This window comes from Solanum lycopersicum, chromosome 3 (assembly GCF_036512215.1).
Source record: "Solanum lycopersicum chromosome 3, SLM_r2.1".
NCBI lineage: Eukaryota > Viridiplantae > Streptophyta > Magnoliopsida > Solanales > Solanaceae > Solanum > Solanum lycopersicum.
The window spans coordinates 64,632,837-64,660,308 of NC_090802.1; the positions used below are offsets into that span (position 1 = coordinate 64,632,837).

A 27,472-nucleotide genomic window follows, 5' to 3' on the forward strand; every position below is an offset into this window, starting at 1 on the left:
AATTCACCTCTCTATCCCAATCTCGTTCGCCTCTTTCCACCCTATAACATATAGCTACATATTACAATTATCAAATTATAGCTATAGAGAATTGTAATTGTGAAACTATAGCTATAAAGAATAATTAAGTAATTTTTTTTACTATATGTGACAATTTTCTTAATTTTTTCCACCGTCAGAAAAGCTTGGAAAAAATAAGAAACAGATGAAAAGTTACTTCCTCCGTCCCATTTTTTGTGGTACAATTTCTTTTTTGGTCAGTCCAAAAAAGAATGTCACATTTCCTTATATGGTAAATATTTAAAGGTACAATTCTTCTTTTACATTTGTTGGTCCCATTTAAGTACTCCAATACATTAATGAGGAGAGAGAAATGTGAGTTTACTTTTTTGAAAGACGATTTGATAAACATTTCAAAGTTTTAATTATTTCTTAAAACTCCGTGTCGGATTAAATTTTGCCATGTAAAATGGGACGAAGGGAGTATTAAAGAAAGGGAAAAGGGTCTAATATACCCCTCAACTTTGTCATTTAGAGCTAATATACCACTTGTTATGAAAGTGACTCATATATACCCTTACTTGTAAACAAATGACTCACATATAGCCTTTTCCTCTAACAGAAATGGAAAAAATAATAATTTTCATCTAAATTTTTATTATTTTTTTCTAAAAAATATAATCCCATATGAGTAAATTTAATCCTCGTCAAATATATTTTTTTTGACCTTTTTTTTGTTTCAATGACTAATTTATAATTATTATTTTGATAATCATATTTATTTATGTTTCACTAATATTCTTGTAAAACTTATTGTAGATGACCAAATTTTTTCTTCAAATACGAAATTAAATTATAATACACACACAAAAAAAAGTTGAAGTTTGTTTTCTTTAAACTAAGGAATGAAAGAAAAAACATAAGAATAAGAAACTCAAATAATTATAAAAAAAAGTCAAAAAATAATTTATATATAAAAAAAAAAAATATACCTTGAACTTTGATTTTAGAATCATATATACCCCTAAATATTTTTTTTAAAAAATTACAAGTAATAAATATAAATTTAAAACTAATTTTTTAACTCCCGTGAAATGAAGGGTATATATGATCCATTTTGTAACGGGAGGGGTATATGTGAGCCGTTTGTATAACGGTAAGGACATATATGAGCCACTTTTATAACGGAGTATATATTAGCTCCAATTGACAAAATTGAGGGTATATCAGACCTTTTTCCTTTAAAGAAAAGAAGTAGGTAGATTTTTTTAAAAGGCAAAATTAAAATTTATGCACGCGCCAACAAGGAGCGTGGTAGATTAAATTTCCCGGGACTCCAAAATTTCAAATTTATCTTCGCGGTAAAAATGTTAAAACATCAAAGCCCAGTGAAAGTAAGAGAACAAACGAATAACGATTTGCCACGTGGTGCATTGACTTAGAGATTTTATGTACGTGGCTCTTTTCCATTGGATGGTTACGTTCTTTCCGTGACAGTACCGTTAACTTGACGCATTGGGAGCTAGGTATATTGCATCTCATTTTCAACACATGCTCTTCTTCCCGCCATTTTCTCTCACTTCCTCCAATCGCCATTTTTCCATCTACAGATCCAAAACCCAGAAAGCTCAAAGGAAGAAAGGTAGGAGAAAATACCCAGAACCTTCTAGAAGAATTAAAGAGGAAAAAAAATGGGTATCAAAGATCTCCTCCGGTTCATGAAGCCCTATGTTGAAACTGCCCACATAAAAAAATACGCAGGCAAAAGGGTAAAAAACTTAATTCATTGACTTTCAATTCAATCGCATTTATCACATTCTGGGTTTTGATAAAAATTCAATTTTGTTGGGTATAGGTGGGAATCGATGCTTATTCTTGGCTTCACAAAGGAGGTATTTTTTTAAAAAATTTGTTTGATATTTATCAATCAAGATTCAAATTTTGTAATTAATTTTAAATGGATAGAATCAATAAAAGCTGTAATTTTCAGCATATTCATGTAGTATGGAGCTTTGCCTTAATTCGGAGGGTGATAAGAAATTGCAGTACTTGAATTACTTCATGCATCGAATCAATATGCTTCGACATTATAAGATCACTCCTGTAGTTGTTTTTGATGGTGGCAACTTACCCTGCAAGAGTGCTACTGAAGACGAGAGACACAAGTGTGTAGTCTAAAACTTAATTCTTGTTAATTATACCTGATTTTACTTCGTTACTAGCCTTCTGGATGGTGAATCTTTTATTTCAACAGGAGAAGGAAAACAAATAGAGATCAGGCAATGTTGAAGCTAAAGGAAGGCAATGTTGCTGGCGCTGTTGAGCTCTTCCAGGTACTTTTATGCAGTTTCTTTATCAATCCATGGTTAATTAGTTGCCGTAATTTGATAATTTATTGAAAATACCTTAAGGGTTGTGGCATTTGAGAATAGTTAACTATGCTATAATGGTTTACCTTTAGATGTTTAATGCACGACAGGTACTTTTACGCAAACTAATGTTCCATCCATTCTAATGCTTATGCAGAGGGCTGTGAGTGTCACTCCTTCAATGGCGCATCATCTCATTCAGGTACTTGAAAATCATCTATTGAGTTCAGCCAGTTAGAGTTTTAAACAGTAGACTAACTTGTCTACTTTCAGTCATACAAGACGTTTATTCTTCTTCTTTGTTTGTGGAAGACATTCAGACACTTTCCTGGATTTTTTCTCAGTAATTTGGCATGATTTCAATTATCTATATCTGCTAATTCTAGATTTCAAGTAATCCAGCTGTTACAAAGATGTTCTACTCGTGCAGATTCTGAAGTCAGAGAATATAGAATTCGTTGTTGCACCATATGAAGCGGATGCACAATTAGCCTACTTGTCTAACCTCAAAGAAGAAAAGAATGGAATTGTGGCAGTGATTTCTGAAGATAGTGACTTACTAGCATATGGCTGTCCCGCTGTAAGAAAATCTCAAATACTTTGATATGGCATGATGGAGGTTACTGCTCTCCTAACAGCTTAATTCGCTTTATTTTAGAATCTAGTCGACCCATGTTCATTTTATGTGTTTGTCAACAGGTTTTCTTTAAGATGGATGCCAATGGAAATGGTCAAGAAGTGGTACTAGACCATGTTTTCAGTTGTGATACTCGTGTTCCTTCCTTCAGACATTTCAACAAAGATTTATTTACAGGTTATTCTCAATTTCTAACTTTAACTCATTTACGTTGAAAAACAAAATTAGAGCATTTAAAATGCTATACCCTACTATCAGCTATCACTCCAAGGTACTCTTGCGACTGATAATGATGATGATCTTGTAGTCAATGGAAGCAAACTAGCTGCTGAAAGTGAAATGCTTTTTAAAAACTTTTGACTGTCTTTTTTCCTTTGTAACCTTTTACGATCTTTACGTTATTCACCATTTGCAGGCATGTGTGTATTAGCTGGCTGTGATTTTCTTCCTTCTGTCCCTGGTATAGGAATTACTAGAGCTTATAATCTGGTCTCCAAATATCGCAACTTAGATCGAGTAAGCATATTCTCCATTTGTTCAAAACAGAGAAGTTTCTTGCATCTGTAATTGGTGATGAATTGCTATGAACAAAAAATTTCTTTTGCCTGACGATTAATTTCTAATCTGAAAAAATTCTCTACTCCTGGATTTTACTATTAATACGAAACATGAAAGACTAAAATGCCATAAGAATTGACTTGGTTTATTTGGCATTGCTTACATAGCTTTGAACCTGTCTGATACCTGATCTTTTACCTAATAGATACATGGATACCAATTGAAGATGTAAATTACTTTCTAATTAAGAGGTGAAATCATAAGATCCTTCTAGAGAAGATATCGAGGAACAACATAATTGATTTTACTAGATCTTGTTAAACAATTTTTTCATTATGAATGGATGCTTCATGCCCAGCAAATTGTGTCTATTATATGGTTTGGATGTTTAGTGGAAAAATGTTACATTTGCATTGTTCCATATTGTTCTTTGCTTAAGATTGCCTAAAAAGATTTATAATCTTTGAGCCTCGCAATTAAAAGTCATTTTCCAATGTTTAACAGGTTCTTTCCATGTTAAAGTTCGAGAAAGGAGATCAAATGCCCGAAGATTACACAAAATCATTTAGAGAAGCAGTTGCAGTTTTCTATCATGCTAGAATGTGAGTCTAATAATTGACATGACATCTTTTTGATGTAGTTCTGCCTTTGTTTGTCAGCTGACACAAATAATCAACTTTTTCGTCTATGTTTGATAAGATATGATGTTAGTTTGAAGCGGATCAAGCACTTGAAACCCATCCCAGAAGAGCTGTTGCAGTTTTTGGACGAAGAACTTGACTTCTTAGGACCGTATCCTTTAGTTACTTGGACCTTGCCTTCTCTTATGCCAAAGCTTCAGCATTCTATAACCTTTTGCAAAATAGTGCTTTTAATTGCTTTATCTGATGTTTCTGCAATGAAAGGTATGGTAAAAGAACTTCTCCTTGACAGTTATAAGAGAAATTCTTCCGTCATTGGCAATGTCAATTGCTCAAGGTAACATAGATCCTTGTACAATGGAGGCCTTCGATGTCTTCTCCAGTAAAGTAAATCATGTGTCTACTGCAAACATCAAGAAAATTTCTGGTCCCTTCTCTCGACAAGAGGCATTTACTCAAGCTTCAAAAGACAGCAGCGTTTTTGCTATTTCTTCAAGTAAATCCAGAAAAGAAACAGCAGGCAAGCATGATATTCAGATAACCATTAATGCCACATCTTTTTTCTTGTGCATGCTAATGTCACTAAGAGTAGAACTTGTGCGAGAAAGAGATGATGATTCTCCAATATTTATTTAACACATTTTTTGTTGTCATTTTCAGTGGTGGAGACCACACAAGCCTCTGGTGCTGAACAGACGCAGAGTCCGTTTATGGATGAAAGTGAATGCTTAGAGGAAGCAGTAGCTCTTCAAAACATAATATGCCCTTCAATATCAACTCGGAAGATGGTGGCAGAAGAGAAAAAGAGTCATCGAAAAGAAGTGCTGAAAGTTCCAGATAATAATCCTTTTAGGAAAAGAAAAGTGGAGGAATTTGAGCCAGATGAGATGGATAGTGTTACTGAACTAGTCTCAGAACTTACTGATGTTGAAAGCCTGGAAGTTATATGCACAATTCCAGAATCACAACAGAGTGTGGAATCTAAGCCAGTTAAAAGGATTGAGTTAAAAAGAGTTACCAAAGAAAAGAAGGTTAAGAGGAGTAATAGCCAAAGTTCAGAAAACAAGAAAAACACTATACTAAATTTCTTTTCTCGAGTGTAATTTATAAAATTTGGCTCAACATAATTATTTCTTGTGTCAATCACTTTTCTTTTTGCAGTTAATTTTTTTTTTCAATTATACACAACAGTTCCACTGTCATTACGCTAGTGATAGGCAATCTGTGGTACAACTTAATGTCTAGACTAAGTTAACCTTCAGTCGTTTGGACTTCTAATTACCATTACTTATATAATAAACTTATGTTACACACCTTCTTGTTTGTTTTATTTAAACAATTTGATGAACAACTGTTTAAGTCAATTTTTCTATATTACATTAGTAGAATTCAAGACTTAGGATGATGCAATGCTAAAACTCTGTTATTCATTCCTTAATAGTACAGGAAACTGCAACATCAGAGACAGAGATGTGCTAAATTACAGAAAGAACAATTTTATATCAAACTATTATAAGTGGAAATCCTAGAGCCTAAGGAACTTAACTTATTGTGTTTTTCGAACATTAAAGTCACTCAAGGTATGAGTATCAAGTTCTCTAAAATCAAAATAAACATGGAACTACAGACAAGGGCAAGAGCAGCCTTAATGCTTCTGGCGCTTAAGCAATTTCTTGAACCAATATGCTGACATCTTCGGGTATCGTTTGAGGGTATTGAAATCAACATAGACAATGCCAAATCTGGAAGTATAACCCAATCTCCATTCGAAGTTGTCAAGCAATGACCACGCGAAGTAGCCTATGACATTAGCTCCATCATCCACTGTCTTCTTCAGTTGTTGCAAATAGCTCTTATAGTAGTTGATCCTTTTGGTGTCATGTAAAGCTTTTGGAAGTGTAATGTTGCCCGCATAATCCATACCTGAAAATCATGAGATTTTTTTGTAAGTTGGTCTGTAAGACGCTGAACAATAAACGTTTCACTAGTTAAGCAAACCATACCATTTTCTGCTAGAATAATGGTAGGATTTCCGTAGTGTTCTTTAACATAGTTGATAGCTTTATATAGACCCCATGGCACAATGTAGAGCCAATATGAGTGTGCCTACAGAAAATTTTCAGCAGAGATAGTGTTAGCTAACAATTAAGATGTAAGTATGTATTTCGGTTAGAAACAATGTTAACTTCATCATATACTCACCCTAGGACCAATTGGTACTCCCTTGCGGTCATCTACATCAGGACAACGAAAAGAATTTGAATCAGTTGTAATTCCATTTTACTAGGCCTAACTTAAAGAAGTGAAAAAGGTGGAAGTATCTTACAAGCAAATCCAACATTCCAGTCCTGTTGGTAGCCCAAGGGTTGCGGTGTGGTATAATGAGGGTCATACATGTAGTAGGAAGTGTACTGGTTTATGCCCACATAATCAAATGATCCCTTCACCATCTTAACTTCTTCTTTCGAGAACTTGGGTAATCGCGTTCCCACAATATTTTGCATGGTTTTTGGGTACTCACCATATACAAGAGGATGCAAGAACCTGTAAAACAAGTCCAAAGTAGATTAGTGTTTCAGGTTGTGCAGCTCAAAAGAGAAGGCTTTCGTAAACCCCAAATTTGACATCATATTGTCGGCTTTTTGAGCAAGCTCTTACCATCCCAAATGAAAGTCTCTAGCTCTTTGGGCAGCATAGTTGTCGGCTTTTCCTTTTGTTAGAGGTTCGTACCACACAAAATCCAATAGAATGCCAAACTTCCCTTTCTGTTTCTCCTGCCATTACATATACAACATGAAGTCAAAGACGGATCTCAGATCCCCAAAGCAAGGAAATACGGAAAAAAAGAGAGAATATATTACTTGATACTTTTCACGGTATCTCTGTGCTGCAGAAGCATGACATAAGATGAGATTGTGTGCAACAATATAAGGCTCAGTAGCGGAATCCCCTTCTGTGCAGTTTCCAAAAGGCTTTGAACATCTTCCAGGTGCAAAGAATCCGTTATCGTACCCCAAGGCAGCAACCACTCTTGGCTCATTAAACGAGAACCAATTCTTCACTCTGTCTCCAAATGTCTTAAAACAAAACTCTGCATAATCAGCAAAATCCTTCCTGCAAATTTTGAACCATCATCAAAATGAAGAAGCAAATAGCATAAACATTCTTCTTAATAGCAAATGTCAAGAAGTGATGTGCTTACACGACTTCACGGCCCAACCATCCGTTGTACCTATCTTGAAGTGCTTGCGGTAAATCATAGTGATTCAGATTAGCATATGGGGTAATACCTGTAAAAAAGTTCGTTTAAAGCTCAGTACAGTACTTAACTACTATGTTGATCGGGTAATACGTGTTGATCTATCCAAAATTATGCATTTTTGGAGGATCTAACACGTGTGCAACAACAATTTTAGGGAATCCAAGCAACGTAGCTTAACTATACATTTCCACAACAACAATCATTAAGGCCATGCACTAAAAAAATGAAACGTTACCTCTTTTGAGCATATAATCGATCAATCTATTATAATAAGCAACTCCCTTCCAGTTCACTTTACCAGTTCCATCTACATTAAGACACAAATTAAATATTACTATCATTCATTTGACAAATATCTAAACTTTATAGACAATAAAATAGTAAAATTACTTGGGAAGATCCGTGACCACGAAATTGAAAAGCGATAAGCTTCAAAGTTCAGCTTCGCCATCAGATCAATATCTTCCTGTACCCATTACAATAATATCAATTCTACATAGTTTTAACTTATATATATAAATAAAAATTTTACACTATCAAATTGGATTTGTGAACATAGAAAATGAAAATAACCTTGTATCGATGATATTGATCGACAGCAATTTCTCCATTGGCATTGTTTGGTTCAAGCCCTGTTTTCATTCAATAATCAGAACAAAATCGAAATGATTATAAAATTTGTAATACTATAATTTAAGATTAATAAATTAATGGTACCAGGTATTTTAAGGAAAGTGTCCCAAATACTAGGTCCACGGCCTTCAGTACTGGCAGAACCTTCAACTTGGTAGGCTGAAGTTGCTGTTCCGAATATAAATCCCTTCGGAAAACTTTCTCTACTCAAACCTCCGGTGTCTAATATGGTATTTTCCGGCGACACGTCATCATCATCATCGTCAGAATGTACGGTAAGTACAGTAGCTGAAATTAGCAGAAGCAAAATTAGACATGGAGGATTTGCTTTCATTATTACTAATTTTAGTTAATGAATTGAGTGGAATGTGAAGGAATATGGTGGCAAATGCTAATTTATTTATAGTAGAAAAATATAATAATGCATTATTTGTCCTGACTTGTCACGAGCAACAATAAAATAAATAAATTACTAACTCTTAAATATTTTTAAACTGAATAAGTTAAGTAAATATGGCATATCTATTTTAATTTTTAAAGTATGACTGATAAATATGAATTAACACATGCAAGAGAATAGTATAACGTTGGGTTCCATGCCTATTTTTTAAATTTTTGTCCTCTTAAAAAAAAATTATCGTCCTGAAATATGTTATGTTTAACTTTTGCAAAAACATAAATGAAATGAATTTTGATTGGTAATTTATAGTTAATTTTTTTAATTATATTAATATGAGTAAAGTTATAACTTGTAATACTTTTTATATATTTACAAAATATCCCAATTGCAACTTTAAAATATTGAATTAATACAATTTAATTTTAAAAATTGGTAAAATTGACTCTCAAAATACAAAACATGATAATTATTGTGAGCTAGAAGGAGTATTACTCTCTCTCTATATATATATGCACATAGAGACTAACCGAAATTAAATTATAAAATAATACATAAAATCTTCTCCAATGAGATAAAAGTTTTGATTAATCAAATATACACACAAAGACATATCGACATATTTATATAGTGTATAGTTACACTATTAATTTTTTTAAAAAATCATACATGAATCAATACTTTCTATTGTTGATACAAGCTTAACGATCCACCATACGACAATCACAAGAAAGAAGGTTCAGTGTAACTCGAGAACACGATAAATGGTGGTATTAAAAAAAATGGCCATAGGCACATAAGACAACAATAATATAAAGAAATAATTAATCAATGGAAAATGCTCTTCCCAATTCTCTCACAAAAAGTGATAATCCCCAAAATAGAAATTGTGAACAATAGAATCAACGATACTTCTACTTTTTACTATTTTATTTGGAGGCCACGTAGAGGGGTAAACAATTTACCCTCTTTGGTTACAATGTTTCTAATTTTTGTTGGCCTTTTTTGATCTTTTGATTTCGAAAGTTACCCTTTAGATTTCAGATTATTAATCTTATCACATTGTTGAAAGTAGAATTTTTACTTTCTTCAATAAAAACTACTTGCAATTGGAAAAAATAGTATAACAAACATTGCATTTGTGGTTCACAAATTATTACTTGAGAAGTTTTACCAAATTTAAACGGTGTATGAATTCTTACTCTTTTCATTTCTTTAATTTGTAAGACTAACTATGTTCAATATGTTCCAGGATTAAATAGTTTTTTTCACTAAATAATGAATATGTACATATTATTAGTGTAAACAGAGGATCAATTATGGTTCACATAAATCTAGTACTTCCTCTATCTCAATTTTGACTGTGTAATTATAATTTGATCCACAATTTTAAAAAATAAAAGAGATTTAAATCTTGTAGTCTTAATCATGTTATATGAAAAACAAGCACTCAAGAATTGTGTTAAATAAGGAAAATAAACAATATTTTTAAACATATTAAAAAGTAAAGTAAAACAAACAATTTTATCATATTTACCTAAAATTATTTAATTTCAATTACGATATTTACCTAAAATTATCATAAAAATCATAAACTTACGCCTTGTCGGTTACTTTTTAAGCTCATCGTACGAACGTATCAAGTTGAGAACTAAAAAACAAGGTGATAAATAACAAGGACTCCTTTGTTGACCAAAAAAGAAACAAATTGCTTAAATGATTGGTAACAAACAAGTTAGAGAAACTTGTGTTGATAAGTAGGGATAAAAAAAAAAAAAAGAGCATTATTGATGGTCCTGTACGTATAATTATCTTTCACCTTGGACCCATTCAGATATTTTCTACTGGAATTTGTTGATTAGTGGTCTAATTTTAACTATTTTATTTATTTATAGCAAGACAAATCTTACAAAGTTGTAAACTGTGGCTGCGGGACATTCGAACAAGCAGCTGATGCAGTATTTACAAATGAAATGAGGCATAATCCTCACTTTTGTGCAAACTAAAAGAGCCAATTACAAAATTTATGTATTAATAGTCATTCTATTATTAGTAGTAAGAAAAAAACAGAAGGCAATTGAGATGGTCCTAAAATTATAACAGAAAAGACTCTTGCTGGGGCCATTACTACGCACGCCGCCTGGCCTTTCGATACTTGACAACCCCATATCCTTCTTTTTGTGATGAAGGCACGTGAAGTACAACTATATTTTTCGCCTAATATCGTCAAAACCACACTCATCTTGGGCTACTAAATTTCATTTCTGACATCTTCAGAATGAATGGGTTCAAACCAATCTCTAAGATAAACCAATATTTGAAACAGTGTGTTTTTTACGAAAACATACTACCATCTTAGAAATCCAAAAAAATGTATGTTTAAACAAAATTTCAATTCTAATGTAATTTCAAATCATGATTCAAGATGCAACTTCTTGAGATATCAATAATAACGGCAAATATAGCAGAAAGATGACCATTTCCCGTGAAAAAAGTAGCACAATCAAAGGGCAACATAACTGAAAAGACGTCACAACTTACAAATAGGACCAAAAAACTGCAAATCCCTATAAATAAAGCCTGAGCAATAAGATCACACTTGCATCATCGTAAGCACTAAAACATGGAACTCTAACCAAAAACCTATAATTGGAATGACAAATTATATAAAATCAACGCATACGTACAAATGTAAGAAGCAAAACCATAATGGCTGCTAAGGGTTTTGTGATGCACCAGGACAAAAGACTCAAAACACCAACTCCACAGCATGTTGATGCTTTCCATGGTCGAAAACAATCCAACTATAACTTTTTGATTTATTTTTTTTAATCTATGAGAAAATAAGAGTACCTCTTTTGGATACAGGAAGTTATGATCCCTTCGGAAGAACTCTTTAACTTGGTGGTTTCTTATTACCATGGTTACAACTATTGGCACCATTCATGAGCTGTCCGCAATTGAGGCCAAACGAACATTTCAATATTTGAACTGTGTTCCAGTTGATAACCTAATGTGCAAATATGAACAACCGAATTGCTTATCATTGATACTTGTCAATTTAAAACCTCTCAGTTACTGTGGAGTGATTCCCCATACACGAACACAAGCATCCTCGCCAGAACTCACTATACTGCGTTCATCAGTAAAAGCTAGTCCATATACTCCACCCAAATGAGCTCCTTTAATAGTGATTCTATGCGATGCTGGCTTGCTGACGTCATATATTATAACACATGTGTCTAGGGATCCAGTAGCTACCATTGTGTTATCAGGTGACCAATCCAGGCAATTTATTCGGGCAGTATGGTATAACATATTATTAAGTTTAACCTTTAAAACACAAAAGTTTTTATTAGTTATAAAATGTAAAATATATCAAATAAGTAGACTACACAAGTAAAAGTGATGATTATTACCTCACGAGATGCACGATCCCAGACAACAGCTTCTCGGTTCACATCTGCTGATGCAAACATGGAAACATCTGGAGAGTACCGAATAATGGTAATAGCTCCCCTGTGTTTTTCAAGGACAACCTCTTCATTGAGACTATCACCCGCGATGGAATACAAATGAAGTTTACCATCCTGACCACCCACTATTGCTTCAGTTCCATCAGGTGAAATAACAGATGCCGTCACCGTAAATCCAAGGTTTATGGTTGACAGCACTTTTGTACCACGGAGAAGAATGACTCCAGTTTCAAACGAAACTAAAGTCACTTCAGGAGAATTAAGGGCAAGGCTTAAGTCCTTAGGTTGGGTGCCAACATCTATAGAATTTGCATCTCCACATTGATCTCCAAGCAGAGATACTCTCCAGATCTAAGTCCAATCAAGAAGAAAAAGAAATTGCATTATGGCCAATAGTTATAAGGAACTATACTTTTGTTTGATTTGACAAAATTGTCTTTGAGCATCATCTTTTTAGCCCAAAGAAATAAGGAAAAGCAGGAAGACTTAGAAACCTAAAGTATCACTCACATCACACATAAAACAGGTAACGTTCTTATAAATGCCACATTATTGGTATCTACTGAATAAAAATGACAATGATTCATGAGATATCATCTAATCATATTACTCATAAAATTGATGCAACTTATGTAAATTGTCAAATAGTTCTTCTATAAGATTCTTCAAACATTAAGGTTAAATAACTCCCATGCTAGTAAACGGATAAATAGCTGACCTTAGAAGAGTGATTGTAATCCCTATACTTTCTTTCTTCCCAGAAATATTAAGGGGACACCCTCGGTTTAAATTCTAAAGCTGGCTTTAAAATAATAGAGCCTTCAGCAAGTACTTTCTTAAAAAACAAATTCAAACAGAATGAAACGTAACCATAGAGCACTTGCTAGATCTCTAAGAGACCTTTTTCTATTCACAGGAAAGTAAATATCACAACTCACCTCCTAATATATCATATAAGAAATGAAAAAGGAGTTGTTATAAACTCACCTTGTTGTCGAACGCACATGACACAAGTTCTCCTTCCACAACTGCAAAGCATTTGATTTGAGAAGTCACCTTTCGGTCTAATTTCCCGCTATATCCAATGCCTTGAATCCATTTAACAATCAAACCATCATAACTGGTGGACAATATGATTTTCGGGTCACTTCTGAGGACAGCTAAGGAATTAACATTTTTCATGTGCCCAGAAAATGACACGGGAGGTTTTTCCAGATCACTTGCTGAGAATATGGAAATAGTTCCACCAAGAGAAACAGTAACAAGATGGTCATTTTGCCAGAGACAGCCAACTAGCATGTCCTCAACTCCACCAGAACCAGGAGAAGCCAGTGTTTTCTTCACTTTCCCTTTTCCATCATCAGATATATCCCATACTTTTGCTGACTTATCAGCAGAGACTGTGAGCACCTGAAATTAACAAAAATGTCAGACATTGTAGGTATACCCAGAAGAGGAAAGATTGACAGTGCATAATGGTAGTAGACTATGAAGCTGCAATTTTAAATTTCCATCCAAGCTGGTTCCTTTAAGCAATTTTGATGAAAAAGATTCTGTGCATTAGGAGAAAGTATAATGTATTTTCAACCTGAGAAAGTCAGCCAGAAAAATAGTGTAGTATGGCATACTCCTAACAAATAACTTCAGTGTTCTTGGCATATTCAATTCGTGTAGCACTCACAAGAAATAAATTACAATCCAGCACAACAGGGAAATAAATGGAAATGAACTAGCATGGAGATCCAACAATCACCTGTTTACTATCGGGACTCCAACTAACAGCATATATACTTCCTTGATGACCACCCTCAGATGATAGCTCTCCAATTATATCTCCTGTTTTGGCATCATAAATAATGCCCTTCTTGTCCGAACTTACACTGATAAGTTTGCTTCCGTCTGGAGAGAACCTCAAACAATTGACAAAATTTGAATGCTCCCTGTAGGTCCAAGGCAAAAGGACACTTAAATTACAACCATTCCGAACGTGTTATTTATGATGCCACCATACTCATGTTACATTAGATGGCCAGATGGATTGTTAAAAGAACATATCGAAAGTCTCTGAACTCGACTAGAACTATAACTACTGGTTTTTTATTTCCTTATTTCTAGCAAGCAGTTTACAAGAGGTGAAAACCACATTGCAACAGGAACGGTAAAAGGTAAATATATGGGTGTATATGTACCATGCATGATGCAAGCTCTAAAAATCTCAACTGCAAGAATGGATTTATCATGTACACCAAAATGAACTTTCTCAAAGGTCTTCCGCCTGGCCTTGAAAAGCTGTGTCACTTGTACTCTCCATAAATGTTGCCGCATCCGTGTCGGATTCTCCAATAATACACTATTTTTGGAGTATACAACACGCAAACGTCAATATTTTTGAAGAGTCGTGGCGACATAGTTGAGAAGTGCATTATTTTTAGAGAAAGACAGGTCCTAATGTTCTTTTAAATTGTCAATCTTCTCTCTCAAGTTTACTGTTTTACTGATTACTATTCGTTTATGAACAGATTGTTTCTCTCTGCTCGCGTTGGACAAACATTTTGGAGAAAACAATAACCATATATTGATATTGATACAAAAAAGAGAATGGGAGACACTTGTTCTAATTCAGCATAGCAGAAAGGATAAGGAACCTGTGAGACAGCTTGAATTTAAATGGTGGTCCTTCATAAAAGTTCATCAAGAAGTCTTCGCCGCAAGTGGCTATGCGGAATGGTCTTGTGGGTTTAAAAGCGCAACTCAAAACTCTCCTTGAATGGCCATCAAATTCACCCACATTTGTTCCTGAGTCCCACCTGCCCAAGACAGTTCATCAAACAAGGATAATAGATATGCAAGTATGCACAGATAGCAATCTTAGGACATGAAATACAAATAGGGGCATTTAAAATGAGCTCAAATGTGTTCTAGATCAGAAAGAAAAGAAGAAGCACATGTACAAATTCCTTCTCCGTGATGTTAGATACAACATTATTAGTTTCACACATGGTTCTTTCTTCATTCAACTTTACATTATGCCCTAGCAACCTCCCTCAACAATATACAACATTATTAGTTTCACACATGGTTCTTTCTTCATTCAACTTTATATTATGCCCAAGCAACCTGCCTCAACAATATACGAGCTTGGTGTGAAATCTCTAAGATTGTTCACATCTTCCAGCTATTGTCTTCAAGTATCTCCGATAACCACAATATAGAAGCCCTCTTTTGGATGCTCAATATAATAGCCCTTCCAATTTCTTCTCTTAGTTCTCCATGCTAGTCTACAACATCTGATGCTACGGTAAGGTGACAGCTTTAAAAATTTAAGGTTGCTTTAGTAAAATTAACTATCAGAGCTATAGGATCAAAAGTACAGTAATATCATATACAGCATCAGTAAAGTGATTTTCTTCGGGAGCAGTTCCTTCAGCTAAATTTATTACCCAGATTGAATAACTGTGTTCTAACTTTTTAATATTACACTGCTTTGAAAGGTAAGGCTTCTGTTTTTAATTGTTTCTACTTAAGCGTCCATGGTGAAATTTAACACGTTTTGAGAAAGCATCTGGATAAGAATGGTATTGAACTGACTTACCAAAATAAAGAAGAGAATCTGGAAGTGTGCCAACTGTCCTCTAAGGGATCTAAAGTCAAATTGATAGAAATTTCTGTCCATCAAAAAAATGGTAACAAATTTCATCAATTCGGAAGAAGGTGATTTCTTCGAATCACATATTTATCTTTGATGATATTAAAAAGGCATCCCGGTGCACGAAGAATGTTGTGTTCTCACAGGGTTTAGGGCAGGAGGCACCCCAAGGGATGTAATGTAGGCAGCCAATCCACAAGCATCAATGATTGTACCGTAGATGATATGCGTGACCTATAGGTTGGAGACAACTTTAACCTTGTCCAAAGGCACCCCTTCATGATGACATTACTGATCAGAATTTTCAAGCACGTGGTTGAGACTGCATTCATTTATTTATATTCAACTTGATATGTGGGAAGGGCTTACTCTACAAATGGCTTGGCTTGGTCTCGCTCCCTTCTCGCACTAGTCCTCCCCATTAAAAGGAACAATAAAGAATCTCAAGAACATTTCCAAGCGTCTACCTTCACGGGAGCAATTGGAAAAAATGGAGTATTTAAGGGTGTGTTTGGTATGAAGGAAAATGTTTTCCATGGAAAATGTTTTCCTAGAAAATGTTTTCCTGGAAAACAAGTATATTTTGGACTTATTTTCTCATGTTTGGTTGGTGAGTAGAAAATATTTTTCGGAAATGATTTTTAGTGTTTGATTTATGAATGAAAAATATTTTTGAGGAATATTTTTTATTTTTACTAGAATACAAAATAATTTATGAAATTGAAAATATTTTTTAAAAATAATTTTTTTTTTGGGTGGTGGTGATAAGGGGTGGGGAGGTAGTGGTGGGGGCCGCAGAGGGAGAATGTAGGAATGAAAAAATAAAAATTTGAAGTTGATAGTATTTTTAAAAAATAAAAATAATTTTTTGGGGTTGGTAGGGGCTGGCCGGGGGAGGGTGGTCAGAGATCGATGAAAGAATAAAATTTTGAAATTGAAAATATTTTTTAAAAAATTTATGTTTTTCCAAAAAGAAATGTAATTTAAAATTGGAGGAGAGCTTTGGAAAATGTTTTCCTTAATTTTTGAAGGGAAGTTATTTTCCTTAATTTTGAGGAAAATGAGTTGATTTGGAAAACATTTTCCAAAACTTTTACCCCAACCAAACATGAGAAAATTGGAAAACATTTTCCTTCATACCAAACACACTCTAAGTCTTTTACTACCTTCCATTCAGCTGATAAAAATTGTTATAGACAATACATATGTAGAAAGCCTATTTGGTTCCAGTAGTTACTTTACTAGATTTTTCTTCTTTTTCCTTTTCTATAATGGAGATAGTTGCATGTAATGACAACCATATCATTAAAAGCTAGTGGTAAGAATGTGTTTCGTTCTAGTTCTCGCAAAGCACAATGTTTAGACATATAACATGCTGCATATACGTAAAATGTGTTGGCAGAGATCAAATTTCTGATCCAAATCCACCTGGAATATATACCAATCAGCATCAAAACAATCCCGGGCATTTACCTTTTGCTTGTTTAAAATAAAAGTAAAAGTCAATTGGAAGTAGAAATTCCAGCCTAATCACTAAGAAGTAGTATTATAGTTTGAAAGGAAATGAAACAAATTAGCTCAATCTTAGAGGATCTGGAGTGAGCTTCGCAAAGCATATCACACGCCAAATACACCAGCAAAATTGCAGTATAGTGACAGCAAAAAAAAATAATCAACTATAAATACATTCATTAGGACTTACCGTACGCCTGTATTTACCGAAATCAATAAACACGATCATCATTTTGCACCACCAACAGAAAATAGCAAACACAAAAGAAATACTAACAGAAAGTAAGAAGAAGGAAAAGGGGAAACTAACATGAAGGCACGAACAAGTGATTTTCCCTTGCCATCACCACAAGCAACAATGCGCATTCCATCAGGAGACCATTGAAGGTCATCGATCCGACCCGATAGTACCCGAAACTCTTTCTTAAGAACGAAGTCATTATGGGTCCCCCAGATCCGAACAGTACCTGAAACATCAGCAGAAGCGATCCATTCACCATTAGGAGAATAACGAGCGACTGTAGCCTGATAAGCATGCTCCCCGTAAACTGCAACTTGGAGGGGGCGATCGAGATACCGGATAATAACGGATCGGCCGTTACAATAAAGGATAGAGTTGGATTTGGTGTCACCCGAAATGAGAATACCGCGACCTCGTTCGGTAGAAGGTATACAAGCGTAAGTTTCTTTGAGGTCAGCCATGGAGATTTGTTGTGTTTATGGAGAAAAAGTGAGAAATGATGAAAATTAGGGGAAAACTAATTTTGTGAACTGTACAACTGCTTTTAGCTCTCCACTTTTTTCGATTACCTGACCGTGCCAGCACGTTCTTCTTGAATGACACGTGCTCTCTTATTATTGGGTATGTTCTTTTTTTTTGGGGACATAATTATTGTTATATACTTTTTTCTTCTTTTGAAATTGTAAATAATGAAAGAGAAATTGTAGAATAAGTGAATTTAAGAAGAAAAAAAGAAAGTACACCTAATATACAAAATTTCTATGTAGTTATCGCGGGTAGAAAAGATGTCATATTTTTTAAATGAATTCTTTTCTTTAGATTAGTGGATTCACTTAGTAGTTTAGGTTATTTTATCGGGTATAGGATACTTTGATAGCGTAAGATAAATCGATGTATAATCATTATAGCTGTTAAGTGATATTTATCGGTAAGAGAAACTCTACAGAAGTAATTGCATTGTTCATCAAGGGGTTCTGCTTAGTGTGAATGGGATACGAGACTTCATTCATGTCTTGTACAGGTAGACTTTGAGAAGGAGTTGACATCATGTTTTAAACAGTTTTCCTTTTTCTTTATATTACACTTATTTAAAACTGTTTTATAATGAAATGTGTTCAGTTAAGTATTCATGAGTTGAAAAGAGTCAAGGTAAGAGTTTCTTTCAGAATCTTTTAGAGCCTATGTTGTATTTAACATTTCAACTCGCATACTCGTATATTCAATGTACTGATGTCAGTTGGACTGCATCATCTTGCAGCGCACTATTGATCCAGTATTGATTATGTTCTTCATTTTAGAAGAGGAAAAAAACGGATGAAGTCGAGTCGATGGGTTTTTCGTGGAGCTAGTTTGGTAATTTTACACTAAAAATAAAAGTAATATATGTCTAAATAGTCGGTATATTTCAACGTGTATTAGGTACATGTCGCATTGTAAAATATACTATTTTCTTTTTATGCATTATTACTTAGTGTCATATTAGTGATCTGATATCAAGCAAGTGATAGTGTAAAAAGCTATATGAGTTAAACTCGTAAAAGAAATAGTCAAACCCATCGAAAAATATAATTGAACAAACGTACTTAAACACGTCAATATATATATAGTTATTAATATAATCATAATAATCAAATAATAAAAAAGAAAAACATTACAAATTAAGCTTCTAAACCAGTTCTTCTCCAATGAGTTTTGATTCGTGAAAAAAACATGAACTTATATATGCTATGAAAAAAAATATTAAAACTAAAAATATACATAAAGCATGAACGATGCCAACCCAATAAATTACATTATTTGATTGACCGAAAACTCCTATCCACGCTAACAATGAATAAAGTCCTAGCATACCAAAAAGAAACATGAAACAATCATATAAATATATTCCATTCTCGTCATTGTTTAGAATTTGACAATATCTTGAATTTTTCACTTCCACATATGCCATAAAACTTTAAAAATCTCTTTCTCGAATATATCGCTCTTAATTGTCTAATGCGTAACATATATAGATTACCGTAGAAGAAATCCTAATTCTATTCCTATTAGAATTAAATAAAAATATACATAAATTGATTATCTTTCTTATACATTCCAAACGTGTAACCTAATCAGGGCTGAAGATGGATTGATTTTTCCAAACAGATATGGAACCTCTTAGGCTAAAAGCCCATTTATTGAAGTATTATGAAGATTAGTATCGAAGGATCAAATAGAAGTAACCCGGCCCATATAATGCATGGGCTCATTTGTATGCAATTCAAAATGTATAATTAGGAATTGGCAATATAAACTACCATAGAGAATTTTAATAAAGTGAAATACAAGGTACAATCCTTATTTATCATATTAAATTTTAACCATTTTCTATTTGTAATCATCAAAGATATGTGGATTGATCTTATATATTTGATGTAGGAATACTTGTATATACCCGTTTCCTCTCTTAAAATTGATAGTATTATTAATCAAATGCATGAAGTTGAGCCGATGAATTTTGAGCTAGTATGGTAATTTTTACACTAAAAAGGAAAAGATTTAATATATCTTAATTAGTCGATATATTTTAACTGTTGCGTTAGTTAGTATCATTTTAAAGTGATATGATATTAAGAAATGATAGTGTAAAAGCTATATCAGATCAACTCGTATAAAACGGCCGAAGCGATATGATACTAAGTAAATAATAGTGTAAAAAACTATATGAATTAAACTCGTAAAATAACAACCAAGCTAATAAATGACCTCATAAAAAAATATATAATAAAACAAACGCACTTAAACACATCAATATATATATATATATATATAGTTTAGTCATAATAATACATCGACCAAACAGCTAGCAAACATAAATTCTAGTATTCTACGGTACAAAAGATCATACATTTAACATTTCTTTAACATTTTAAACTTAAGAGTGATTGGCTAAATAATAAGTGCCACACTCAAAACACACAAATTAAAATTCACCGACAGTAATATTATTAATGAACGATATTCACACATAATATATATATATATATATATAGTGTATCGTCGCTCACTTAACGCTTACGATTTGCTGGTTCCTTGTGAGCATTGAAATAAACCGTTGCAACTGGAACGCCAAGATCAAGTTGGTGTGCAAACATCCTAGTACGGAAATGAGCTCTTGCTACTGGTGCCTGAAAAATTTCCTGCATCGGCGCGTTTTGTCGGAACAACACCAGTATGTACCTGTGTATCCCAACTGGTGGACGTGGCCCAACATATCCCAATACCTCCTTACCTGCAATTTTACGATGGTACTACTTGGAGTCAAGATCAAATTTATCTAAATTTCGATTTAGTTGTTCGCGGTAAAAAAGAAAAGGGGTGATTTATATTATTCGTTAAATTATAGTACACTTAAATTTTGAATGATATCAAATAAATTGAAACACAGAAAAATATTTTATTTATTTTTTAGAATTGATCTAATATTATCTTATCTGACATTGAAGGATTGACTCAGTTATTTATCAAAAGGACATAGAGATGACAAGTGGCATGAAAAATGCTTACTAGGCTAACTCCAGCTGTACTTCTTGCTCTAGAAGGTACTTGTATGACAATTTAGAAAAAAAAACGAAATATATTCTTTAGATAATTTTTGTTATTTTCATCTCTTCGTCAAAAGTTCTCTTCTTCTCGATCGATTTTTTGTGTAAAGAAGTGATGATCATTAATGGGTGAAATTATGCTTACTCTGAATCATTTATGTTTGCAAGATTTAAATGACAGTCGAAATTTTATTGCTAAATAATTAATATCTCTTGTTAATCTCATTTAACGAGATGAACTAATTAAGAGCTATTTAGCAACGAATTAACTGAAATTACCGACAAATTTTTGCAACTAAAATAAAGAATTGGTGACAGACGAAATAAAATAATTAAAATCTCATGTTAATCTCATTTGATGACATGGACTAGTTAGGAGCTATTTAGTGACGGATTAACTAATGTTTAGTAACGAATTAACTGAAATTACCGACAAATTTTATGACTAATTTCATGTTTCATTATAGTAGTGTGAAACATCATAGACATTTCAATGTAGCTATGAAAATTAATCTATAATATTTAAAGAGATATACCTCGACCAACGTTGCTGCACCCAGGTATGTCTGTCACAATCCTGAAACAAAGCCAACAAACGTATTTATATATTATAATAGATGTAATTAAACATGTAAACAAAGAAAAATAAATAATCAACAAAGTAATTTTTATTTATTAATAAAAACACGATAGTATGTTTTAAGTTTATTTGCTGGGAATGACGAATAAATACACACCAATGCACCCACTCTCTCATTGTTGGTTCACTTGGACTTGGAGCATCAGGGTCCGTCATAACCTATACATAAGAAAATACAGAACAATCCATGCAAATGAACGTATTAGAATTTAACTTGTATACACTGACAGTTATAGTTACAAATTATGTAACGATTAATTACCAGAGTGTAAAATTCATCAGGTTGTCCACCAATGGCGATTTTAGGAGGTTCAGTAGCAATAGATGGTTTGATATCACAACCATTATTGACATGTTTGTTAGCATAATGGACAGACATAGTTACACTAGGCACAAACATGTCAACTACATCACCAATCACTCTTCCAACCACAAGAGGATCAACTTTTCCACCCATTATTATGTTGTTTTTTTTTTGTTTCAAATTAAATGCATTGGGGTTTTATTTATATAGACAAAAAAATATGGTAACCTACGTACGTTTTGAACATGCATAGGTTAATAGAAAGACAAGGCAACACGTGTCAAGATATTAAACTAAAATTCAATTATAATTTCTTGTAAAATGTAGACACGTGGTTAGTAAGAGGAAAAATCTGTCATCAGTTACATATTGAAAGACCATGGAAATGGAAGCAACAGCTAAAAAGTGAGTAATACAAAGAATTGAAAGGCCATATTTAATGGAGTTGCCTCCATGTTTTACATGCATATAGGCTTACTTTCTTCTTTTTTTAGTTTTGTTGTTTCCCTAGAATCGCCATACTTGTTACTAATAATAATGTTATACCTAAACTATGCAAGGATTCCCTCATTAAAGTGAACGTTAACATCCCCATTTAACTCCTTTCACTAAAAAGATCACCACTATTTTAGTTCTCTTTTTTGTTTCTTTCGACAGTGTATTGTAAAAATTTTTTACGTGACGTTTTTAACAAGATTTTTATATTTAGAAATTTGAGACCTCTGATTAATTCTCTTTTTCAGTGTATTCAATGTATGAATATAATAAGTATATAGTTTGATTTTAACGGGGAGATTACAATTCGAGTGGCCTAGTTCATTCGTATAACTTAAACCCATACGAGGTAATCATAACCGTTCATTTAACGTAGTACGTTTTTGAAAACTATACAATAATAATAAAAAAAAAGGTAACTTCCACGTACAGCAAACAAAAAATATATATATTTGTATGTTTACATAATTGCGCTCTATAGCAAACATATAAATATATAATTCGCTATACATATATAATTGTATGATTCACTGATCTATTTCGCTGCAATTGTATAATTCGCTGGCCTATTTCGCTGCAATATTTGTATAAAATTTGCATTTGTATACAATTGAATTAAAGTAAAATGTTTGTATATTGTATTATTATAAGTGTATAGGAAGAAAATATATGTTTTTCATGTGTATATATAATTTTCTCTCGCTTTATACAAAAAAAACACAATTTATACAAGTTTGTTGTATAAAGCGAGAGAAAATTATATTTTGCAGCAATTGTATAATTCGATGGTCTATTTCGCTGCAATATCGGTATGAAATTTGCATTTGTATACAATTGAATCAAAGTAAAATGTTTGTATATTGTATAATTAAATGTATAGCACGAAGATATATGTTTTTGCATGTGTATATACAATTTTCTCTCGCTTAATAAAAAAAGAAATACAATTTATACACTTCTGCTCTATAAAGCGAGAGAGGCGAGCAGAGGAGGAGTGGGAGCGAGAGTTTAGGGAGAGAGACGACTGACAAACGTTTGTTATGGGGCACAATTAAATCAAACAGTAGTTACTCCATTTATTTTAGATTATTAATTAGTTATTATGTACAATTATCCCAAAAAATACTACAAGTTTACAATCCTTCTTTATATATATATATGTGTGTTTATAAAATGTTAATTATTTGATAAAACTCATGTAAATTTATGAATTTATGAATATCATTATGAATCTATATTACTTAGTATATGGTTAGTCTCTTAGCTTCTTAAAAGTATCGATGGATTAACCTATAAATTCCTAGGACATTGTCAGGTTAAATGTTCTAAGAAAAGAACTACGAATAACCAAATCCGGGGTGTGGTTAAAGAAGATTACTCTTAAGAACAAAGGCTAAGAGAAAGAGATGAACAGTAATAATAAATTCACGAATAGACAGAGCTCATAAAAAAAATTATAAAAAAAAAATAATATATATATATATATATATATATATATATATATATATATATATATATATTAGCGTATTTATGAAGTAAGGTCTTAGCTATTCTCCCTCTAATCCATATTGAAGTGAATTGCTGACGTATAACACACTCCATAAAAGAAATATTTATGAACTTAATTTGAAGGCTACTTTCCACTATTACTCGTCTAATTTTTCTTGAAGAAAAGAAAAAGTCTCAGCAATTTTATGCAGACTGAAAAGGTCGGGTTGTTGTTGTTTCACAACGGGATATGAGGCAACTCGACACCCTATATATGGAATAGACGCTAGCGAACTCGAGATTTAAACTTTATGTATTAAAATTTGAAATTCGATATCAATCTATTTGAATTATTGAGTTCTAAAACTACTATTTTTATACATAACCTAAATTTTCAGTACTAAAATTGATGCATGAACATCCATAGCTTCATTCATTTGATGAACAGTCGTTAGACAACCACAAAAATTACAATATCACTAACCTGAATGAACGAATACAGAGGACTGAATTTGCCCTACGTGGCATTTGAACAACAGCTACATTTTTTTTAGTACAATGTTCAACTGCTGGAGATTAACTAATATTTGAAGAGCAATGACACACAGTTTATGTACACTAAAACTAGAGTTAGGATATATGGATTAAATGATGCTTGAATAGAAACTGCAGCAGATTCATCGTTGATCTCCGTGGAGTCTACTGCAAGAGGCATACCATCACTGTTGAGTGTGCACGACTGAGGATCTGAACTGCCTTCCGTCAACATTAGAGCCCTTAAAACAGAAGAAACCGTGTGAATGTAACTGGATCGATTTTTGTTGAGAAGCCATGTTAGACCCATCAATTGGCAATCCCTGCTTCGCATTTTCCTAGTCCTATCCTCTAACCTGCTCTTGTTTCCAACTCTGGCCTCACTAAGCTGCAATGTGTCACGATGCATTAGAGAAAAATAAAAAGGTAATTTTTCGCTGATAAATCTGAAACTAGTACCTTATACAACATATGCTTTTAGTCATTGACAAAATTTCTTACTTTTACATTGATTCCCAAGTACAAAATACATATAACTAATAAACAGATCAATTCTTGCATGTAAAATGCAAACACAACGTTATATCGTTATGAGCTTGCTCCAGTGCACCAAAATATAAATGATCATCATCCAAGACTAAAAAAATCTACAATTAGAACCAGTGATAAAAGTAACTAGAGATAAAACAGCTCAAAATACAGGAAATATAGCTGACCACGGAGACCCTTACGAGAGGTGGTGTCATGAGATTTGAATTACACCCTCGAATAGAATATAGAGTGCGTAAAGCGGTGTCCCCCCACCCCATAAGCCGGAGGGCGGAGGCTGCACTACAATAAAGGATCAAGCAAAGGTCCTTACACACTATCTAAATGTTTTTTTTTTCAGTAGATGCAACCCAACAGGTCCAAGAGTTCCAATGAGAATTGTGATTGACTCCTCTTTTCGAAAAAGAACTAAGAAATCAATTTAAAGAAGAATACCACACAAGTAGACCATAATAAAACAACCAATAAGGAGGAGTTTCCATTAACGCGTACGCTTATAGTCTCGTTTAGTTTTCCTGCTATATGAGATCAATACCTTATTTCACTCTAGTTGATTAGTATATATTACCCTAGACAAACTGGTGGATAATTTACCTACTGATATGTATGCTACAAATCGCAAGCCCTCAAATGCTCAAGCCTCGTGTAGATACTTCAATTGTATCAGTGCTGAATTAAACATAATCTCTGATAGCTTTTCTTCTTGAAACGAGGGTCTACTATCTATATACAGACAAATTTATCAACTATATGAAGAAGATCACACCATATAGACATAAGCTAAAGTATTTGACTTCTTCTGTACCCCATTAATTACAGTAAAATGTTCACCAAACTCTGAAAACTTAGGCGCCAAATCTGCTACGGCCTACACAGCATTAAGCCTTTGCAACTGCCAAACATTACTCCAAAATTACAGAGACGACCATATAGAGAACAGAGGTTATTTGAACAAAACAGAGATGTTATTTGATCAAACTTTTGAAGAATCTTAGTAGCTCAGTTGGAGTTTGATTCCCATCTTGTAATCGAATTTTCTCTTCTCTTCTTTATCTATCCATACCACTATTTCCCCTAATGTAAACTTAAATTTATAATAGCAAAAGCAGATAACTTTCCCAATTTCTCTATATTTCAGAATTGAGACCCACATTATGCATATTAACTTATATGAATAATCACATTAAGACTGTTAACTTACTTGATAAAGACTGTTCAAGCACTTGGAGCAACCAGCCAGACCAGTATACCCATTATTGCTCAAACAATCTCTTTCCAATCTCTTCACGCTTTTATCACCTACCAATTTCCCTTTTGAATCCACAGAGAATGCTTCTGGGCAACTGAGTGGATGAAGCCTAATTCCACAATAACAATAAAATACATCACAAGTCTTGTTTGGCTTCACTAATTCAATCCCTCTGTTCGCCAAGGCCTTTTCAATAGAGTCCACACACGTCTCCGAATCATCAGGGAGCACCGGCATATCAATCGAAGTCGATTGTGGTAGTTTCGTAACAGCTCTGTGTAGTGCCGTTCTAGAGTAAGCGGAGTAGAGCCAGGCAGCTAGAACAGGGCAACAGCGGGTCTGGTGTACTTGACCCGAATAACCATGGGACCCACAAGCTGATTTAACGCTATGGTAGAGGTCTTCCGGCAGATCCAGTGGGCAACCGGCGACGTTCGACTGCTCCGGAAAAGCAGGAATTGTGGCCGGCGGTGCAGAGGAAGGTAAGAATGTTTGAGAACGGACCTCAACTGGGTCAGGTTCGGGTAAAACCGGCATGGAGAGTAATTCGGGTGGACAACCCAAGAAAAGTAGAGTGAAGAAGAAGCAAACGTAGAGGGACATTGCTTTGAGAATGAGGGAAATGTGAAGTTCAGTGCTTTTGGTATAGCCAAAAAAAAAAAAATAAGTGGATGAGAGGGAAGAGAAAAATGGAAGTTTGGTGGCTTTATAGATAGGCCATTGATTACGTAGGGATAAAATTTATTCCAACGTTTATATCAAGTCAATTCATGTATGTCATATATTTAAATTTATAGTTCATTTGATTTTATTAAAATTTAAGCGATTAATTTTTTTAATAAAGATTGAGTTAGAAGAAGAATAAGGATGAGGTTTTGGACTAATGAGGCAACGGTGTAGGGTACATTCTCTTGAGGCCTAAATCTCTAGAAAAATGATGATAGTGACTTATAAGAAAAAATGTACAGTGATACAGTTATATATAATATCTAATATAGTATATATTAATTATTTCTAGTTTTGTTATGATTTACAAATAATTCCTGGACATGCCAAGAATCATAGCATGTTGCCTGTCTCGTGAATATAATGCAAATACAGTTGCTTAGTTGCATAATAACAACATTACATTATATATAATATCTCTAGTTCAATGATAACGAGGAATAAATATAAATTTAATCTAAGATACGAATTAATTAAAAGTTTATAAGCTTTTATAATATCTTCAATTAAGCTACGCTCAAATAATTATGA

The 27,472-nt window shown here is 33.4% G+C and overlaps 5 protein-coding genes across 6 annotated transcripts; 1 reads left to right on the forward strand and 4 right to left on the reverse strand.

Annotated features, from left to right (window-relative positions):
- Positions 1-1,560: 1,560 nt before the first annotated feature.
- Positions 1,561-5,348, forward strand: LOC101245831 (exonuclease 1). Of its 2 annotated transcripts, none has more exons than XM_004235728.5 (12): positions 1,561-1,769; positions 1,856-1,892; positions 1,991-2,165; positions 2,255-2,333; positions 2,527-2,571; positions 2,800-2,949; positions 3,069-3,183; positions 3,422-3,522; positions 4,069-4,166; positions 4,264-4,356; positions 4,505-4,725; positions 4,866-5,348. In XM_004235728.5, exons 1-12 carry the CDS (start codon positions 1,692-1,694, stop codon positions 5,306-5,308), a joined length of 1,635 nt encoding a protein of 544 aa, XP_004235776.1. In that variant the 5' UTR covers positions 1,561-1,691; the 3' UTR covers positions 5,309-5,348. The 2 variants fall into 2 exon arrangements, with proteins under 2 accessions (XP_004235776.1, XP_019068702.1); XM_019213157.3 differs by having other exon boundaries at positions 1,666-1,769; positions 2,004-2,165.
- Positions 5,349-5,608: 260 nt separating this feature from the next.
- Positions 5,609-8,474, reverse strand: LOC543698 (beta-mannosidase). The gene is made up of 11 exons (NM_001247691.2): positions 8,185-8,474; positions 8,041-8,099; positions 7,858-7,933; positions 7,703-7,774; positions 7,408-7,495; positions 7,067-7,319; positions 6,864-6,979; positions 6,532-6,749; positions 6,408-6,439; positions 6,209-6,311; positions 5,609-6,128 (listed from the first exon to the last, which is right to left on the reverse strand). Exons 1-11 carry the CDS (start codon positions 8,432-8,434, stop codon positions 5,851-5,853), a joined length of 1,545 nt encoding a protein of 514 aa, NP_001234620.2. The 5' UTR covers positions 8,435-8,474; the 3' UTR covers positions 5,609-5,850.
- A 2,485-nt stretch (positions 8,475-10,959) lies between these two features.
- LOC101267214 (actin-interacting protein 1-2) lies at positions 10,960-17,997 on the reverse strand. Its single transcript, XM_004235714.5, has 6 exons — positions 17,442-17,997; positions 14,619-14,780; positions 13,727-13,913; positions 12,961-13,383; positions 11,917-12,324; positions 10,960-11,830 (listed from the first exon to the last, which is right to left on the reverse strand). Exons 1-6 carry the CDS (start codon positions 17,831-17,833, stop codon positions 11,573-11,575), a joined length of 1,830 nt encoding a protein of 609 aa, XP_004235762.1. The 5' UTR covers positions 17,834-17,997; the 3' UTR covers positions 10,960-11,572.
- A 2,109-nt stretch (positions 17,998-20,106) lies between these two features.
- Positions 20,107-22,075, reverse strand: LOC101257645 (protein MOTHER of FT and TFL1). Its single transcript, XM_004235769.5, has 4 exons — positions 21,859-22,075; positions 21,694-21,755; positions 21,493-21,533; positions 20,107-20,643 (listed from the first exon to the last, which is right to left on the reverse strand). The coding sequence occupies exons 1-4, from the start codon at positions 22,051-22,053 to the stop codon at positions 20,420-20,422; spliced, it is 522 nt and encodes a 173-aa protein (XP_004235817.1). The 5' UTR covers positions 22,054-22,075; the 3' UTR covers positions 20,107-20,419.
- A 2,214-nt stretch (positions 22,076-24,289) lies between these two features.
- Positions 24,290-27,072, reverse strand: LOC101256078 (uncharacterized GPI-anchored protein At4g28100). The gene is made up of 2 exons (XM_010320330.4): positions 26,168-27,072; positions 24,290-24,805 (listed from the first exon to the last, which is right to left on the reverse strand). The coding sequence occupies exons 1-2, from the start codon at positions 26,816-26,818 to the stop codon at positions 24,464-24,466; spliced, it is 993 nt and encodes a 330-aa protein (XP_010318632.1). The 5' UTR covers positions 26,819-27,072; the 3' UTR covers positions 24,290-24,463.
- Positions 27,073-27,472: the final 400 nt, after the last annotated feature.

Excerpts from the sequence above, each read along its gene's own strand:
- LOC101245831 (XM_004235728.5), top strand. The coding sequence starts at position 1,692 with ATGGGTATCAAAGATCTCCTCCGGTTCATGAAGCCCTATGTTGAAACT. Across the intron at positions 2,166-2,254 it reads ACTGAAGACGAGAGACACAA|GAGAAGGAAAACAAATAGAG; the intron begins GTGTGTAGTCTA and ends TTATTTCAACAG. Across the intron at positions 3,184-3,421 it reads CAACAAAGATTTATTTACAG|GCATGTGTGTATTAGCTGGC; the intron begins GTTATTCTCAAT and ends CACCATTTGCAG.
- LOC543698 (NM_001247691.2), bottom strand. The coding sequence starts at position 8,434 with ATGAAAGCAAATCCTCCATGTCTAATTTTGCTTCTGCTAATTTCAGCT. Across the intron at positions 8,100-8,184 it reads CACTTTCCTTAAAATACCTG|GGCTTGAACCAAACAATGCC; the intron begins GTACCATTAATT and ends GAATGAAAACAG. Across the intron at positions 7,496-7,702 it reads CGATTATATGCTCAAAAGAG|GTATTACCCCATATGCTAAT; the intron begins GTAACGTTTCAT and ends ACTTTTTTACAG.
- LOC101267214 (XM_004235714.5), bottom strand. The coding sequence starts at position 17,833 with ATGGCTGACCTCAAAGAAACTTACGCTTGTATACCTTCTACCGAACGA. Across the intron at positions 14,781-17,441 it reads TCACTTGTTCGTGCCTTCAT|GTGGGACTCAGGAACAAATG; the intron begins GTTAGTTTCCCC and ends TGTCTTGGGCAG. Across the intron at positions 12,325-12,960 it reads CATGTGCGTTCGACAACAAG|ATCTGGAGAGTATCTCTGCT; the intron begins GTGAGTTTATAA and ends GATTGGACTTAG.
- LOC101257645 (XM_004235769.5), bottom strand. The coding sequence starts at position 22,053 with ATGGGTGGAAAAGTTGATCCTCTTGTGGTTGGAAGAGTGATTGGTGAT. Across the intron at positions 21,534-21,693 it reads ATGAGAGAGTGGGTGCATTG|GATTGTGACAGACATACCTG; the intron begins GTGTGTATTTAT and ends GCTTTGTTTCAG. Across the intron at positions 20,644-21,492 it reads GTGCAGCAACGTTGGTCGAG|GTAAGGAGGTATTGGGATAT; the intron begins GTATATCTCTTT and ends GTAAAATTGCAG.
- LOC101256078 (XM_010320330.4), bottom strand. The coding sequence starts at position 26,818 with ATGTCCCTCTACGTTTGCTTCTTCTTCACTCTACTTTTCTTGGGTTGT. Across the intron at positions 24,806-26,167 it reads GCTTGAACAGTCTTTATCAA|CTTAGTGAGGCCAGAGTTGG; the intron begins GTAAGTTAACAG and ends GACACATTGCAG.